This window comes from Schistocerca nitens, chromosome 2 (genome assembly GCF_023898315.1).
Source record: "Schistocerca nitens isolate TAMUIC-IGC-003100 chromosome 2, iqSchNite1.1, whole genome shotgun sequence".
Classification (NCBI taxonomy): domain Eukaryota; kingdom Metazoa; phylum Arthropoda; class Insecta; order Orthoptera; family Acrididae; genus Schistocerca; species Schistocerca nitens.
Genome location: NC_064615.1, coordinates 481,054,369 through 481,069,795, shown reverse-complemented (window position 1 = coordinate 481,069,795; position 15,427 = coordinate 481,054,369). Strand labels below are relative to the sequence as shown.

Genomic DNA, 15,427 nt, shown 5'->3' with positions numbered 1-15,427 from the left:
AGAGGGCTACAGCCAACAGGGTACATGGCGGCCCCACCACAACAGACTGGCTAACACACTGGATATCAGGCGCAAAGAAGTCCATGGTCATCGTTGACGCAGAAATCGACATTGCATAGTGCATGGTGGAAAACGCACCTAGGAAAGTGTTCTTGCCAAAGAGATGGAGAATGGGCAGGACTGCAATGACGAGAAAGGGGGCTAAAGATCTCAATGCACGATGGACACGATGCACCTTGTAAGGCGCCCTTCCCTAATTGGCTCACTCATTGGGAAAATTTTGAAGAATGGAGGTCAAACCCTACAGGGGACCATCACACAAAGGCCAAAACGCGTGAAACTCCTTTGAGCCGCTTCCTACGACAGGCAGGAATACCTCGGGCCTATTCTAACCCCCTGACCCGCTTTACTAGTGATCTTGGTGTTTGAAAGTTTCCTCAGAATCCACACTATTGCAGATCACCCCCATGCTGATAGAATATCACGAATATTGTTATTTTTGTATCGCCTAACACAGAAACTATTATTCCTATAGAAAAAAATGAATATGAACTTTTTTTGTAAGAAATGTAACATAGTTTAATTTTGTACTGGCAAACATTTTAGCTAGAAGCTGCAGTTTGAGTTATTCAATAAAATCACAAAAAGGGACCTCTCCTCTCAATGCTCACTGTCCACTGGACAGGATTATTAGTATGTTGTTTCTGACATTTCCTCTTACCATTGCACAAAAATTTGCGACTAGATGAAGTTTTTCCCCTTATTTTCCTTCGTTGACTGTTCTAGTGTCTGGTCTACATACGTGACACAACTGATGATGGAAACTGTTTCACTCTGCTTCTGAACATACAGAAATATTATGCTTGCATGAAGCTCACATTTGGCATAAGACAATCTTAGTGCTATTAAGTGCTTCTGACATTGTGCAATAACAATTGCACTATATTCAAGCCTTACACTTCTTCCTAGAGGGTGTCCCAGAAGGAACGGTCAGTATTCGGGGATATGACAGGTATGATCATTTGAAGCAAAAAAGTCTAGTAAACTTGGGCTCTAAAATGCTTACTTAAGAGCTATGAGCACTACATCTTTGCTACTGTGAAACATCTCTTCTACTGAAAAAGTGCCCACAGCTCTCAAGGTACGCAGTTTAGAGTCCATCTTGGCTAGACTTTTTTGTGTGAATTATTGTTCCTTTGTATCGCTGAATATTTACCATTCCTCCTTTGACACCTGTATGCACATACTTTCTAGTCCAACTAGACATGCCATAAAAAGTACCATTCAACTCTCTTTTACTGACTTCCTTCAAACTTTAACAAAATTAACCGTGACCCATGGACCTTGCCATTGGTGGGGAGGTTTGCGTGCCTCAGTTTTTTTTTTGTTTGGGTTTTTTAGGGCACAAAACTGCTATGGTCATTAGCGCCCGGTCCGTGACTTAGGAAACAGTAAAAAACCGAAATTGAAAACCAGCAGCAATGGGAACGAAAGTCATAAAATTGGAGAAACTAAAAGCAGAAGGAAGGCTTAAAAATCCACAACCGAAAGGGGTTGGTTGTCCCAAAAAAAAAAAAAAAAAAAGCTTCAAATGACTGACGTCATTTCACTCGCACTAATAAACTGGAGAACGCAGTCGGCTGAGCGCGATAGCTGTAGACAGGAGCGTAACGGATTAAACAGCTGAAAGCAGTGGGGACATAGTGGGGGAGGATCGCCGCTTAAAAGATGTCGATGGCTAAAAAGACAGTGCCCTATCCGGAGTCGAGTTAAAATTACCTCCTTCCGACGACGCGTTCGGGAGGAAGAGGTCCAAGCACAAGGAAGAGCTTTCACGTCCCGCAATTTATTATGGGGAAGTGTCGACCAATGCGCGTGCCATAAATGAACAACACAACGACATAAAACGCTCCGTAGATCGGCGAAGGGGATCGATTGAATAGCTGGCCGAAGAAGAGAGACTGCAGCCTTGGCTGCAATATCAGCCGCCTCATTTCCACAGATGCCAACGTGTCCCGGGAGCCAGAGGAACGCCACCGAGACGCCCCCCAGGTGGAGCAAGCGCAGACAGTCCTGAATCCGGTGCACCAGAGGGTGCACAGGATAAAGAGCTTGGAGACTGAGGAGAGAGCTGAGAGAATCTGAGCAGATAACGTACTGTATCCGCTGATGGCATCGGATGTAGTGGACAGCCTGGAGAACAGCGTAAAGCTCTGCAGTATAAACCGAACACTGGTCGGGAAGCCGAAAGTGATTTGGGGTGTCGCCAACAATATAGGCACTCCCTACACCTAACGATGTTTTCGAGCCGTCGGTGTAAATAAATGTGGCGTCCGTCATTTGTGCACATAGAGCAGCAAATGCCCGACGATAAACAAGTGAAGGGGTACCATCCTTGGGAAATCGACAAAGGTCACGGAGCAGGCAGATCCGGGGACGGAGCCAAGGCGGTGCTGTACCCCAAGTTGTCAAGAAGGTTTTAGGAAAGCGGAAGGAAAGAGAATGGAGCAGTTGATGGAAGCGGACTCCCGGTGGTCGTAGGGAGGAGGGGCGGCCTGCATACCCTACATCAAAGGTGGTGTCGAAAAAAAGGTCATGGGCTGGATTAGCAGGCATGGAAGATAGATGGCTAGCATAACGACTCAGAAGGACTGCTCGCCGATTGGACAGCGGAGGTTCAGCAGTCTCAGCATAAAGGCTTTCCACAGGGCTAGTGTAAAAAGCTCCAGACACTAAACGTAATCCACGGTGATGGATAGAGTCGAGACGCTGAAGAACAGATGGCCGAGCAGAGGAGTAGACTATGCTTCCATAGTCCAATTTCGAGTGCACTAAGGCGCGATAGAGGCGGAGAAGGACCACTCGGTCCGCTCCCCAGGAGGTACCATTCAGGACACGGAGGGTGTTAAGGGATCGCAGACAGCGAGCCGAAAGATATGGGAGGACCAGCACAATTTTCTGTCAAACATAAGACCCAAGAATTTAGCGACGTCTGAAAACGGAAGGTTGACAGGACCTAGATGTAAGGAGGGCAGAAGAAACTCCTTACATCGCCAAAAATTAACACAAACGGTCTTACTGGGAGAGAAACGGAAGCCGGTTTCAATGCTCCAAGAGTGGAGGCGATCGAGACATCCTTGAAGACGTCGTTCAAGAAGGCTGGTCCGTTGAGAGCTGTAGTAGATCGCAAAATCGTCCAAAAAGAGGGAGCCCGAGACATCAGGAAGGAGACAATCCATAATTGGATTGATGGCAATGGCAAACAGTACAACACTCAGCACGGAGCCCTGGGGTACCCCGTTTTCTTGGGAGAAAGTACGGGAGAGAGTAGTGTTCATCCGCACCCTAAATGTGCGTTCTGCCATAAATTCGCGAAGAAAAAGGGGTAGCCGACCTCGATAGCCCCAAGAGAAAAGTGTGCGGAGGATGCCTGTCCTCCAACAGGTATCGTATGCTCTCTCCAGATCAAAAAATATTGCTACTGTTTGGCGTTTCCGGAGAAAATTGTTCATGATATAAGTGGAGAGATCAACAAGATGGTCAACTGCAGAATGATGCTTTCGGAAACCGCATTGGGCAGGTGTTAAAAGATTGCGGGATTCCAGCCACCACGCTAAACGGTAATTCACCATACGCTCCAAAACCTTACAGACACTCCTCGTGAGAGAAATGGGGCGATAGCTAGAGGGGAGATGTTTGTCCTTTCCAGGTTTCGGAACAGGAACGACGATAGCTTCCCGCTATCGTCTGGGAAAAGTACTGTTGGTCCAAATTCGATTATAAAGGCGGAGGAGGTAACGCAGACTATGGATTGATAAATGCAGCAACATTTGGACGTGGATACCATCTGGTCCTGGGGCAGAGGAGCGAGAAGAAGAGAGTGCATGTTGGAGTTCCCGCATGGAGAAAACAGTATTGTAGCTTTCGCGATTTTGAGAGGAGAAAGCAAGAGGTTGCACTTCCGCTGCACGTTTCTTCGGAAGAAACGCTGGCGGGTAATTTGAAGAGCTCGAAATCTCAGCAAAGTGCTGACCCAACGAGTTAGAAATTGCGACGGGGTCCACGAATGTATCATGCGCGACAGTGAGCCCAGAGACCGGGGAGAAACTAGGCGCGCCTGAGAACCGTCGAAGCAGACTCCAAACTTCCGAGGAGGGAGTGAAGGTGTTAAATGAGCTAATAAAGAATTTCCAGCTTGCCTTCTTGCTATCGCGGATGACACGACGACATCGCGCACGGAACTGCTTATAGCGGATACAGTTGGCCAAAGTAGGATGGTGGCGGAAAACGCGGAGAGCACGTCGCCGCTCACGTATTGCATCAGGGAATGCCTCGTTCCACCAAGGAACTGGGGGGCGCCGGGGCAATTCGGAGGTGCGTGGTATTGAATGTTCCGCAGCTGTAAGAATAATGTCGGTAATATGGGTGACCTCATCGTCGACGCTGGGAAAGTGACGGTCATCGAATGTCGCTAGAGACGAAAAAAGTGTACAATCAGCTTGGGCAAACTTCCAGCGTCGCGGGCGCATGTATGGCAGTTGAGGCTGCAGTCTAAGGACACATGGAAAGTGGTCACTCGAGTGTGTATCATCAAGGGCGAACCATTCGAAGCGCCGAGCTAGCGGAACAGTACCGACCGCAAGGTCCAAATGAGATAAATTAGTCGTGGAGGCAGATAAAAATGTAGGGACCCCAGTGTTGAGGCAAACTAGATTCGCTTGGTGGAAGACGTCTAGCAATAGTGAGCCACATGGACAAGGATGTGGAGATCCCCAAAGCGGGTGGTGGGCATTGAAGTCCCCAACCAGCAAATAGGGGGGTGGAAGCTGACCAAGAAGATAAAGGAGATCAGCTCGTGCCATTGGTGTGGACGATGGAATGTATACAGTACAAAGAGAGAACGTGTATCCGGAAAGGGAAAGACGGACGGCGACAGCTTGGAAGGAAGTGTTTAAAGGGATTGGGTAATAATGGAGAGTTTCATGGAGAAGAATCATGAGTCCTCCATGTGCTGGAGTGCCTTCAACAGAGGGGAGATCATATCGGACGGACTGAAAATGAGGGAGAACAAAGCGGTCATGGGGACGCAGCTCTGTTTCCTGAAGACAAGATGACCGGCGAGTAGGATCGTAAGACGATCGACAATTCATCCCGATTGTCTCAAATACCGTGGATATTCCAGTGGATAATGGACATAGGGTGAACAGAAAATGGAGGAATGTGACCAAGGGTGCTGTCAACTCAACGACTGCTCAGAGCTTGCGATCGACAGCATGGAATGGCATTCAGCCGAAGGCAGAAGATCCTGATCCATAGGTTGGTCAGCAGCAGCTCCTGCCACCAGCGATCGGCCGGTTGACCGGCCACCAGCAGTGCGCCTCGGCGACACAGAAGACGGCCGAGGGCGATTTCCACCAGGTGGTGCTGTAGATGGGACACGCCTTGGCGGAGAAGGAGAGGAACTGGGTTTCTTTGTAGCCTTCTTGGAAGTATGATGTTTAGATGAAGGAGGAACCGATGGTTGGGAAGTTGCGGTATGTAAAAACTCTTCACGAGTATGCTCTTTTTTCGAAGTCTTGGTGTCTGACTTTTGGGCTCGAGATTTAGCAGAACCCGACGAAGGGTGAGCCATAGAGTGGGCAGGCGAAAGTGGTGAGGTTGAACGGGCGATCTTTGCGCTGGCCGATCTGACGACCGTGGCACTAAAGGTGAGGCCGCAAGTCTGCGTGGCCGCCTCCTTTGTTGGCCGAGGAGAAGCAAGGACAGTGCTGTATTTTCCTGTCTGAGGCACGGTGGGCTGTCGACTGGCGAATAATTTTCGAGCAGCAAAGGTCGACACCTTTTCCTTCACTCTTATTTCCTGGATGAGCTTTTCGTCCTTAAAAACGGGGCAATCTCGAGAGGAAGCAGCGTGGTCACCCATACAGTTGATGCAGCGAGGGGATGGAGGTGGACAAACACCCTCATGGGCATCCTTGCCACACGTAACACATTTGGCCGGATTGGAATAGGACTGGCTGGTGTGATTGAACCGCTGACACCGATAGCAACACGTAGGGTTTGGGACGTAAGGGCGAATGGAAATTATCTCATAGCCTGCTTTAATTTTCGATGGGAGTTTAACTTTGTCAAATGTCAAGAAGACAGTGCGGGTTGGAATGATGTTCATGTCAACCCTTTTCATAACTCTATGAACAGCCGTTACGCCCTGGTCAGACAGGTAGTGCTGAATTTCTTCGTCAGACAATCCATCGAGGGAGCGTGTATAAACGACTCCACGCGAGGAATTTAAGGTACGGTGCGGTTCCACCCGGACAGGGAAGGTGTGGAGCAGAGAAGTACGCAGCAATTTTTGTGCCTGGAGGGCACTGACTGTTTCTAACAACAGGGTGCCATTCCGTAATATGGAACAAGACTTTACAGGACCTGCAATTGCGTCGACACCTTTCTGAATAATGAAAGGGTTGACGGTGGAGACGTCGTGACCTTCGTCAGACCGAGATATAACAAGGAACTGTGGCAACGATGGAAGAACTGTCTGTGGCTGAGACTCAGTGAACTTACGTTTGTGAGCAGACATAGTGGAAGGTGAGGAAACCATTGCGAAAGAATCCCCCATGATTACCGGCGTCTCCGATGGCGTGCTCCTCCCTTGTGGGGGCCCTCTCTGAGGGCACTCCAGCCTTAGGTGATTGTTCACACCTCAGGTCACACCTCCCGACAAACGGACGGAGGGACCAATCGGCACTTTCGGAAGGTATCAGCTCGGGTAATCACCCCTCCCTGGGCCTGGCCGTTACCAGGGGGTACGTACGTGTCCTACCTGTCTACCCGGGGTGGGGAATTACGCATTACCCGGTCACCGGCTACACATGGAAATGCGTGGGTCGGCCTTCAGACACGCACAGAGAGGAAAAAAAAGAGAAAGGGAAAGGAAAGAAGAGGGGTCTCAAATGCCGCAGTGGAGAAAAGGGCAAAGAGAAGAGGGAAGGAAAAGAGAAGGACAGAGGAAGGACGAAGACTTGCAAGTGTAGAAAGCAAGGAATTTGTAACAGTTTCGAGCATCCGTCTCCGGATGTAGGCACAAACCATACTCCCAGAGGGGGAGAAAGGGAAGGAAAGAGCCAGAGGTGAGGGGGGGGGGGCGAAGATGGGGGACGGGGAAGGATGCGGAAAGGGAAGGTATGCAGCCCGGAAAGGAAGGAGGGCCACATTAGCTCGGGGTCCCGTGCTCGCTACGCACGTGTCCACAAAAGAGTTGTGGACCCCCTGGGGGGGAGGGGGGGGGAGGCGTGCCTCAGTGATACCAATAGCCAAACCATAGGTAGGAAAAGGAAGAGAAGGAAAATTAGTAGGTGAATCTGGACTGGGAGTAAGGAATGCAAGAGGAAGCTGCCTCATAGAATTTTGCACAGAGCATAACTCACTTGTCACTAACACTTGGTTCCAGAATCACGAAAGAAGGTTGTATACGTGGAAGAGGCCTGGAGACACTGGAAAATAGATTATATATTTCAGATAGATTATATATTGGCAAGACAGAGATTTAAGAATCAGGTTTTAAAATGTAAGACATTTCCAGGGGCAGATGTGGACTCTGGTCACAATTTATTGGTTATGAACTGTAGATTAAAACTGAAGAAACTGCAAAAAGGTAAGAATTTAAGGAGATGGGACCTGGATAAACTCAAAGAATGAGAAGTTTTAGAGTTTCAGAGAGAGCATTAGGGTACATTTGGCAAGAACAGTGGAAAGGCATACAGTAGAAGAAGGGTGGGTAACTTTGAGACATGAAATAGTGAAGGCAGCAGAGGATCAAATAGGTAAAAAGACGAGAGCTGGTAGAAATCCTTGGGTAACACAAGAGTTATTGAATTTAACTGATGAAAGGAGAAATTATAAATGCAGGAAATGATGCAGGCGAAAAGAAATACGAACATCTCAAAAATGAGATCAACAGGAAGTGCAAAATGGCTAAGCAGGCATGGCTAGAGGGCAAATGTAAGGATGTACAGACATATATCACTAGGGGTGAGATAGATACTGCCTACAGGAAAATTAGAGAGACCTTTGGAAAAAAAGAGAACCACTTGTATCAATATCAAGAGCTGGTGGAAAACTAGTTCTAAGCAAAGAAGGAAAAGAGCAGAAAGGTGGAAGGAGTATATAGAGGGTCTATACAAGGGCGATGTACTTGAGGGCAAATTATGGAAATGGAAGAGGACGTAGATGAAGACGAGATGGGAGATAAGATACTGCAAGAAGAATTCGACAGAGCACTGAAAGACCTAAATCAAAATAAGGCCTCCGGAGCAGACAATGTTCTGTTAGAATTGTTGATAGCCTTGGGAGAGCCAGTCCTGACAAAACTCTTCCATCTGTTGAGAAGATGTGTGAGACAGGCGAAATACTCTCAGACTTCAAGAAGAATATAATAATTTCAATTCCAAAGAAAGCAGGTGCTGACAGGTGTGAAAATTACTGATCTATCAGTTTAGCAAGTTACGGCTGCAAATACTAACACAAATCCTTTATGGTAGAATGGAGAAACTGGTAGAAGCCAACCTTGGGGAAGATAAGTTTGAATTCTGTAGAAACGCAGGAACACATGAGGCAATACTGCCCATACGACTTGTCTTCTAAGGTAAGTTAAGGAAAGACAAACCTCTGTTTATAGCATTTGTAGACTTAGAGAAAGCTTTTGACAATGTTGACTGGAATATTCTCTTTCAAAGACTGAAGGTGGCAGGGATAAAATACAGGGAGCGAAAGGCTATTTACAATTTGTACAGAAACCAGATGTCAGTTATAAGATTCCAGGGGCACGAAAGAGAAGCAGTGGTTGCGAAAGGAGTGAGAGAGGCCTGTAGCCTATCCCTGATGTTATTCATTCTGGATACTGAACCAGCAGTAACGGAAACCAAAGAAAAATTTGGAATAAGAATTAAAATCCAGGGAGAAGAAATAAAAGCATTGAGGTTTGCCGATGACACTGCAATTCTATTAGAGACAGCAAAGGACTTAGGAACAGTTGAACAGAATGGACGGTAACTTGAAGGGAGGATATAAGATTAACATGAACAAAAGCAAAACGAGAACAATGGAATGTAGTTGAATTAAATCTGGTGATGCTGAGGGAGTTAGATAGGAAATGAGAAAATAGTAGATGAGTTTTGCTATTTGTGCAGCAAAATAACCGATGATGGTCGAAGTAGGGAGAATATAAAATGTAGACTGGCAATGGCAAGGAAAGTGTTATTTGTTAATATCCAGTATAGATTAAAGTGTCAGGAAGTCTTTTCTGAAAGTATTTGTATTGAGTGTAGCCATGTATGGAGGTGAAATGTGGACGATAAACAATTTAGACAAGAAGAGAATAGAAGCTTTTGAAATGTGGTGCTACAGAAGAATGCTGAAATATAGATGGGTAGATCACATAACTAATGAGGAGGTACTGAACAGAATTGGGGAGAAGAGGAATTTGTGGCACACCTGGACTAGAAGAAGGAATCAGCTGTTAGGACACATTCTGAGGCATCAAGGGATAACCAATTTAGTATTGGAGGGAAGAGTGGAGGGTAAAAATTGTAGAGGGTGGCCAAGAGATGAATACACTAAACAGATTCGGAGGGAATAGGTTGCACTAATTACTCGGAGAGGAGGTGGTTTGCACAGGATAGAGTAGCACTGAAAGCTGCATCAAACCAGTCTTTAGACTGAAGACCACAACAAAAAACTACATAGGTGGCTTCTGAACCATACGATTACTAGTAACATTATCAAAAATCACAATATGGATTCCTATAATGTTGAGAATTTTGTGTTTATTTGAACCTTTCATGGCAGCTTTCCTGAAGAAAAATTTTTTTGGCATTCAATGGAGTGTAATTTCAAATGAAATTCTCAAGCTTTCCACAGATGTGCCTGCCACCATCCTCAGAAGTAAATCTACCTACTGCCATGTTGGCAGGATAAGAGCACCAGTAACCTTCTACAAGAGGGCCAAAGTGGTGTGTGCATGGGAAGGCACATTGGGCCAAGGAACTGAGCACAAAGAACAAATTGTTTTGCAACACATATACAAAGAACATTAGTGACGCTTCAAAGTCAGTCAGTCTCTCTCTCTCTGGAGTAAATCACTTCTTAATTGCACACCACTTGAATAAAAAAGAAACTGTATTTTGGTCTTGAAATATTTCATTATGATATTATGAGTTTCATCAGGATCAGTTAACTTAGTGGGCAGTGTATGAGCAATTTGCTACTCACACTTTTAGGTATTGTACCATAAGGCCTGTGTTATGTGGATCTTACGCTGAAGGTGACCATCACTAATTGAACACATTTGGTAAATATATGAATTTTTAATGTAAGTCTTGTTTCTTTTGTGCTGGACTTTGTAATAAACTAGTTAATGTCAGGTTGTAGCAGACTATCCTACTATGTTGGTTATCCAAAATTTATTGTATGAGAACTTGTCTAGTGCAAAAGGGTTAAAGCTGTATTATTACAACAACAGACAACACAATTGGTTGAATACTGAATTATACAGGTGATAAAGGATGAACACAAAAGTTATGTCATAAAATAACTCACCTTGTGAAGAGTCTTCACGGCTGACAAATGCTGCATCCACATCCTCCAGTAATATTATACTCTGTTGAGGAGCAAGGCTCAATAAATGGTTGAGTCGGTCATCAGTGAGTCCTCTATCACTTAGGTTAAGTACACAGATGCTGTGCTCCAACTCACCAGCAAGTGCTGTAATGAATGAGGATTTCCCACAGCCGGGTGGGCCATAAAGAAGGTATCCTCTACGGTAAGGAATTCCTAAAAAATACAATTTGAATCACAATCTTTATCACAAATTATAAGGTATGACAAACTTACTGTTTATATAGCAGGTGAGTCTCTCTCCTCTTTCCTTTTTAAACTTTCCAACCTATCCATCTCTCCATCCCCAACAGAAGAACCATTAGTTCCTAAAATAGGAAGTGTGTCACTTTTGCTGTTGTATGTAAAGTTTGAAAATCCTAGAATGTAGGAAAACCGGAAGTAGTAATTTACTTAAAGGGAACTTTAACAAAAGCAAAGCACCTACTTGAGCACTGCCACAAGTGGAACAGCTGAAGCAGTTGCGATGAATCACCAAACTTCAGGAACTCATAGTTCCTCTCAGATATAGCTACTTTTTTCTTAAACCAATTCTAGTTTTCTCTTCTTTTGCTAAAGAAACTCAATGTTTTCCCCAATTTGTGCCTGCTCTGTTTTAATTGACCCATTTGTGGCCAATGCAAGTAACTGGTACCCTCACTTATATGTACTTAATAATAATTGTTTTGGTATTGTGGTATCGGTCTACCAGTAAGTTGCTGACATCAGCCTTCAACAATAATAAGAAACGTGTGAGTACACCTGCATAGATAGGCGTGTAAGGAAGACTTTCTACTGTCACTCAATGTCAGTTGCTTTACAATGTGATATTTCAAAAAATTGTGTCAGCATATATTTTCATGAGTACTGTGTGTATATGGGTCAATATTGGATCAGTATACTTGGAGACCCTCCAGGTTGTGTAACCTAATGCAACTATATCCTAAATTGACAAATGTATTCACTTTCTCTCATAACACACACAGCTACGATAGGTGCTGAATGGTAATCTGCAAGTGCTTTTGTTCTGAATGTAGTAATAATAAAACAATGGCACCAACTGAATCTTTCATATGATGTACATTTCATCAACCAATGGCATATATTTATAGACTGTTTTCCACAGAAAAGAAAAAGGCACAAAGTGAATATACGTAAAGATGGGACAGAATGTAAGATGTGCTGAGCATCACAGAGGAAGATCTACTGGCAGGCTCCATCGAAAAGAGTGTTGCAGTTCCAATCACAACTTGTGCTCAGTCTTCTCTAGTACTTGTCTAAAATTAATGACTTTATACTTTGTGTTTATAATATAATTTTAGTTCCCGGCATGTATCTCAGGATAATTAATAACTGAGTATGGCAATGTCACTCAAAGATTCCTCATGTGTATAATTTTTGTCAGTGTATTCTGCATCGGTGAATTCACACTATCAATTTTCAGTTGTTTCTTGTCAAATGGCTGCACTATCACTAAAAGGATAGTTTCTTGCTTGGTACTTCCAACTACCCCTGGATATCAATAGCTGGAGTTACAGCAATTATTATGCACATGATTGAGATAAGTGTTATCGCCACGGTGTTCACTGAAGAATACATCACGGTTTTGTTGAAATGGGAAGCTAATATTCATTTTTCGGAGCTCTCTCTCTCTCTTTTTTCCCTGCAAAGTGTTTACAGATCTTTCCAACACTAGTTCGAGTTTCAAAAATATTCTGTACATTTAGTTTCACCTCATAGGTAACACGGAACTCTGTGTGAATGTTTTACCGATTGCTACGGAGATTAAACATATGCCGCCAACTGAAACAATCATTTGAAAAATATGGGCAAAGATTACGTGATGTATGGAATGTTGGATACACTGTTAGACTAACATTTAAACAGTACAACCATCTGATACAAAACAACTGAAAAGCTTGATATTGCGAATTCACCGGCGAGAATACACTGACAAAAACTATACGTATGAAGAATCTTTGAGTGACATTGCCACATTCAGTTATTAATTATCCTGAAATAAATGCCAGGAACTAAAATTATACTGTAAACACAAAGCATAAGTTTGTTAATTTTAGTGAAGCTTGCACTTACAATGCAGAGCAGTCCAATTTTAAAAAAGAACTGTGTGTTGAAAGGATGCTTTCACTCAAAGGGGGGAAAATAGAGGCAACCACTTTAATTTGTGCCTGCACCCACACATTCACACACAACAGACCCCGTAATCAGTATGGATAGTCTATTGTTACCTATGCTATACGTATGTTTTCAGGAATCAACTGGGAATTCTGGAGCAAGTATGAAAAGATCAATGCTTTACACAGACACTCTTATGGTACACAATGAACAGGTTGTAGTTATTCCACACATCTATTTTTTGTATGAGGTAGGGCCACCTGAAGGCAGAGGATCAATTCCATGCCAAGTGGTCTAGAAGTTCTTGCTTGGCCATCATGGATTTTGATGAACATTCAGTCACATTCCCAATAGACACTGGTACAGCTTCACGACCACAAATTGAATACTTCGAGAGATATAGTAATTTGTTTGACCCCATAGCGCAACCTGTGAATTTTCGGCAGCTTTGAGACAGAATATCTCCGGTAATATTTTCTTGAAAGAAACAAAACTAGACCATCTGGTACAATGTTTTAGGCTCTCTTAAGCAAAACAATGACAAAAAAGATTTTCTGGGCCATTTTCTTATAGGTAATAAGAAATAACGTCATCCTAAAAAAACAACCTTTTTTTATATCTCTAGAAGTAAATCACAGGATAAGCCTGGAACTTGGCACCTAAGGTCTTAGAATATAAATTTTCGTTCTCCTACTGCTTTCAAATAGTTTAGAAATTGAGGGTAAAGCTGGCAATTTTTCTGAAAATGTCAAAAACGGTTATTTTTGGCCGCATAAAAAAAATTAAAAAAAAAATGAGTTCTGCAAATTCTTTTCAATCATTTTCATTAGAAAGGACTTGTTCTAAACCACCTAAAAACTACATGTGGTTTTGCAATACGAGCATATAAAGCTCTAAAAATGACATGGTGTAGGTGAATTGAAAATGCATCCATATTCCACTGGTACTCAAATCTGAGATCTTTTATTATGTTCTACAATTGTTAAGTACTCTCTGGGGAGGTAATATCAAAAGTTTTGATGACTGGGTGAGATAACCAGCATCCCCACTGCCATAGGGGCCATGCCTGATAGCTATGGAAGAGCAGCCATGGGTGAGATTCTTAACCCCTAGTTCCCAAGCCTGATAAGTCTTTCAGTACATAGAATCCCAAGCTTAATGATGCAGTTCTGTATGCATCAGAAGCCAAGCTACAAGAGGTCTCTTTTAGTATTCTAAGCTTATGTTTACTTCAAGCTACAGGTTTCATTAATTTGCTGTAGAATGACATGAGGTAAACTATACTGGCAGGCAGATGACGTCACTGATGGGATCATCTAGGATTAAATTTTGATGAGACAGAACCAAAAAAAAATTACAATTTACAAATATAATTGCCTCAAATTATTGGGGGACGGGGGGGGGGGGGGGGGGGGGAGAGGGGAGGGGGACGGGGGGGGGGGGAGGGGGACGGGATGGTGTGTGTGTGTGTGTGTGTGTGTGTGTGTGTGTGTGTGTGAGAGAGAGAGAGAGAGAGAGAGAGAGAGAGAGAGAGAGAGAGAGAGTGTGCAGTTTTTCTGACTCAAGCTCATTTCCTAGTCAGCAGGACTTTTGATATTATCTTCCACAGAGAGTACTAAACAATTGTAGAACATAATAAAATATGTTAGATATGAGTACCAGCAAAATTTTTAAGGGACTTATGCGCTCCCATTGCAAAATCAAATATATTCTTTGGGTGGTTTAGAACATATTTGTAGTGAAAACAGTTTAACACTTTCGAGACGAGCGACGTAGCTCCTACGTCGGTCCGACAGTACCCCAAAAAGACTATCGACATAGCTACTACGTCGGCCGATTATCAGCGATGTTTACGACTCCCAGCGCATGACTTTCATATTCTGTAGGTTTAAAAGTACTGTCTGGTTATCCTAGTACCAAGAAAAAATTATAGATGGCAGCATATGTCACTGTTGGAGGTGGTACAGGAGTACATTTTGAGTCATTTGCTTTGCCACGCTCACGCTCTACTTACAACAGGCGCGCGGCAGTTCGAAACTTTAGATTGTTGTCGGCTGATAGCTTTGCGCTTTATTTTCGTCATGGCCTTGCGAGATGAAGAAATAGAGTTTTTATTGAACAATAGTCCTTCAGAATTAGATGGAGAAATTGCAGATTTTGACATTAATGATGGTAAGCTATTTTTTGTCCGAATTTTCTTTAATTCTGTGGTTTGATTCCTGTTTGGAAAAAATATAATTTTTACGAATTTTCTTATAGATGAAAACGATCGCTTGGACGGTGAACCATCAGGAAGACCTGAAGATGAGGCTGTTGACATCGTTGTCACAACAACCACAACTGGTCATTGCAATTTGCCATATTCTTCTGGCCAGTGGACAGATGACGATACAATCACTCCCCAGCTTCCTGTTTTTTTTCTGAATCCTGTGGAATTCAAGATGGGATTGACCAACATTCTTCAGTGTTTGATTGTTTCACATACTTTTTCAATGAAGAACTGGGGACACTGATCAAACGAGAGACAAATCGCTATGCTAGAATGACAATAGAGACACTAAGTGCTACAGGAAAACTGAAGCCTCAGTCAGTGTGGCGTAAGTGGACAACAGTGAAACGCAGTGAACTGTATAAATTT

At 43.7% G+C, this 15,427-nt stretch overlaps 1 protein-coding gene across 1 annotated transcript in view; it reads right to left on the bottom strand.

Annotated features, from left to right (window-relative positions):
* The window catches only part of LOC126236410 (mitochondrial chaperone BCS1), a 46,813-nt gene that overhangs the window by 11,716 nt on the left and 19,670 nt on the right, over positions 1–15,427 (bottom strand). Inside the window, exon 4 of the mRNA XM_049945707.1 lies at positions 10,597–10,830. Within this exon, the coding sequence (XP_049801664.1) occupies positions 10,597–10,830 (234 nt within the window). The remainder of the gene's footprint in view (positions 1–10,596; positions 10,831–15,427) is intronic.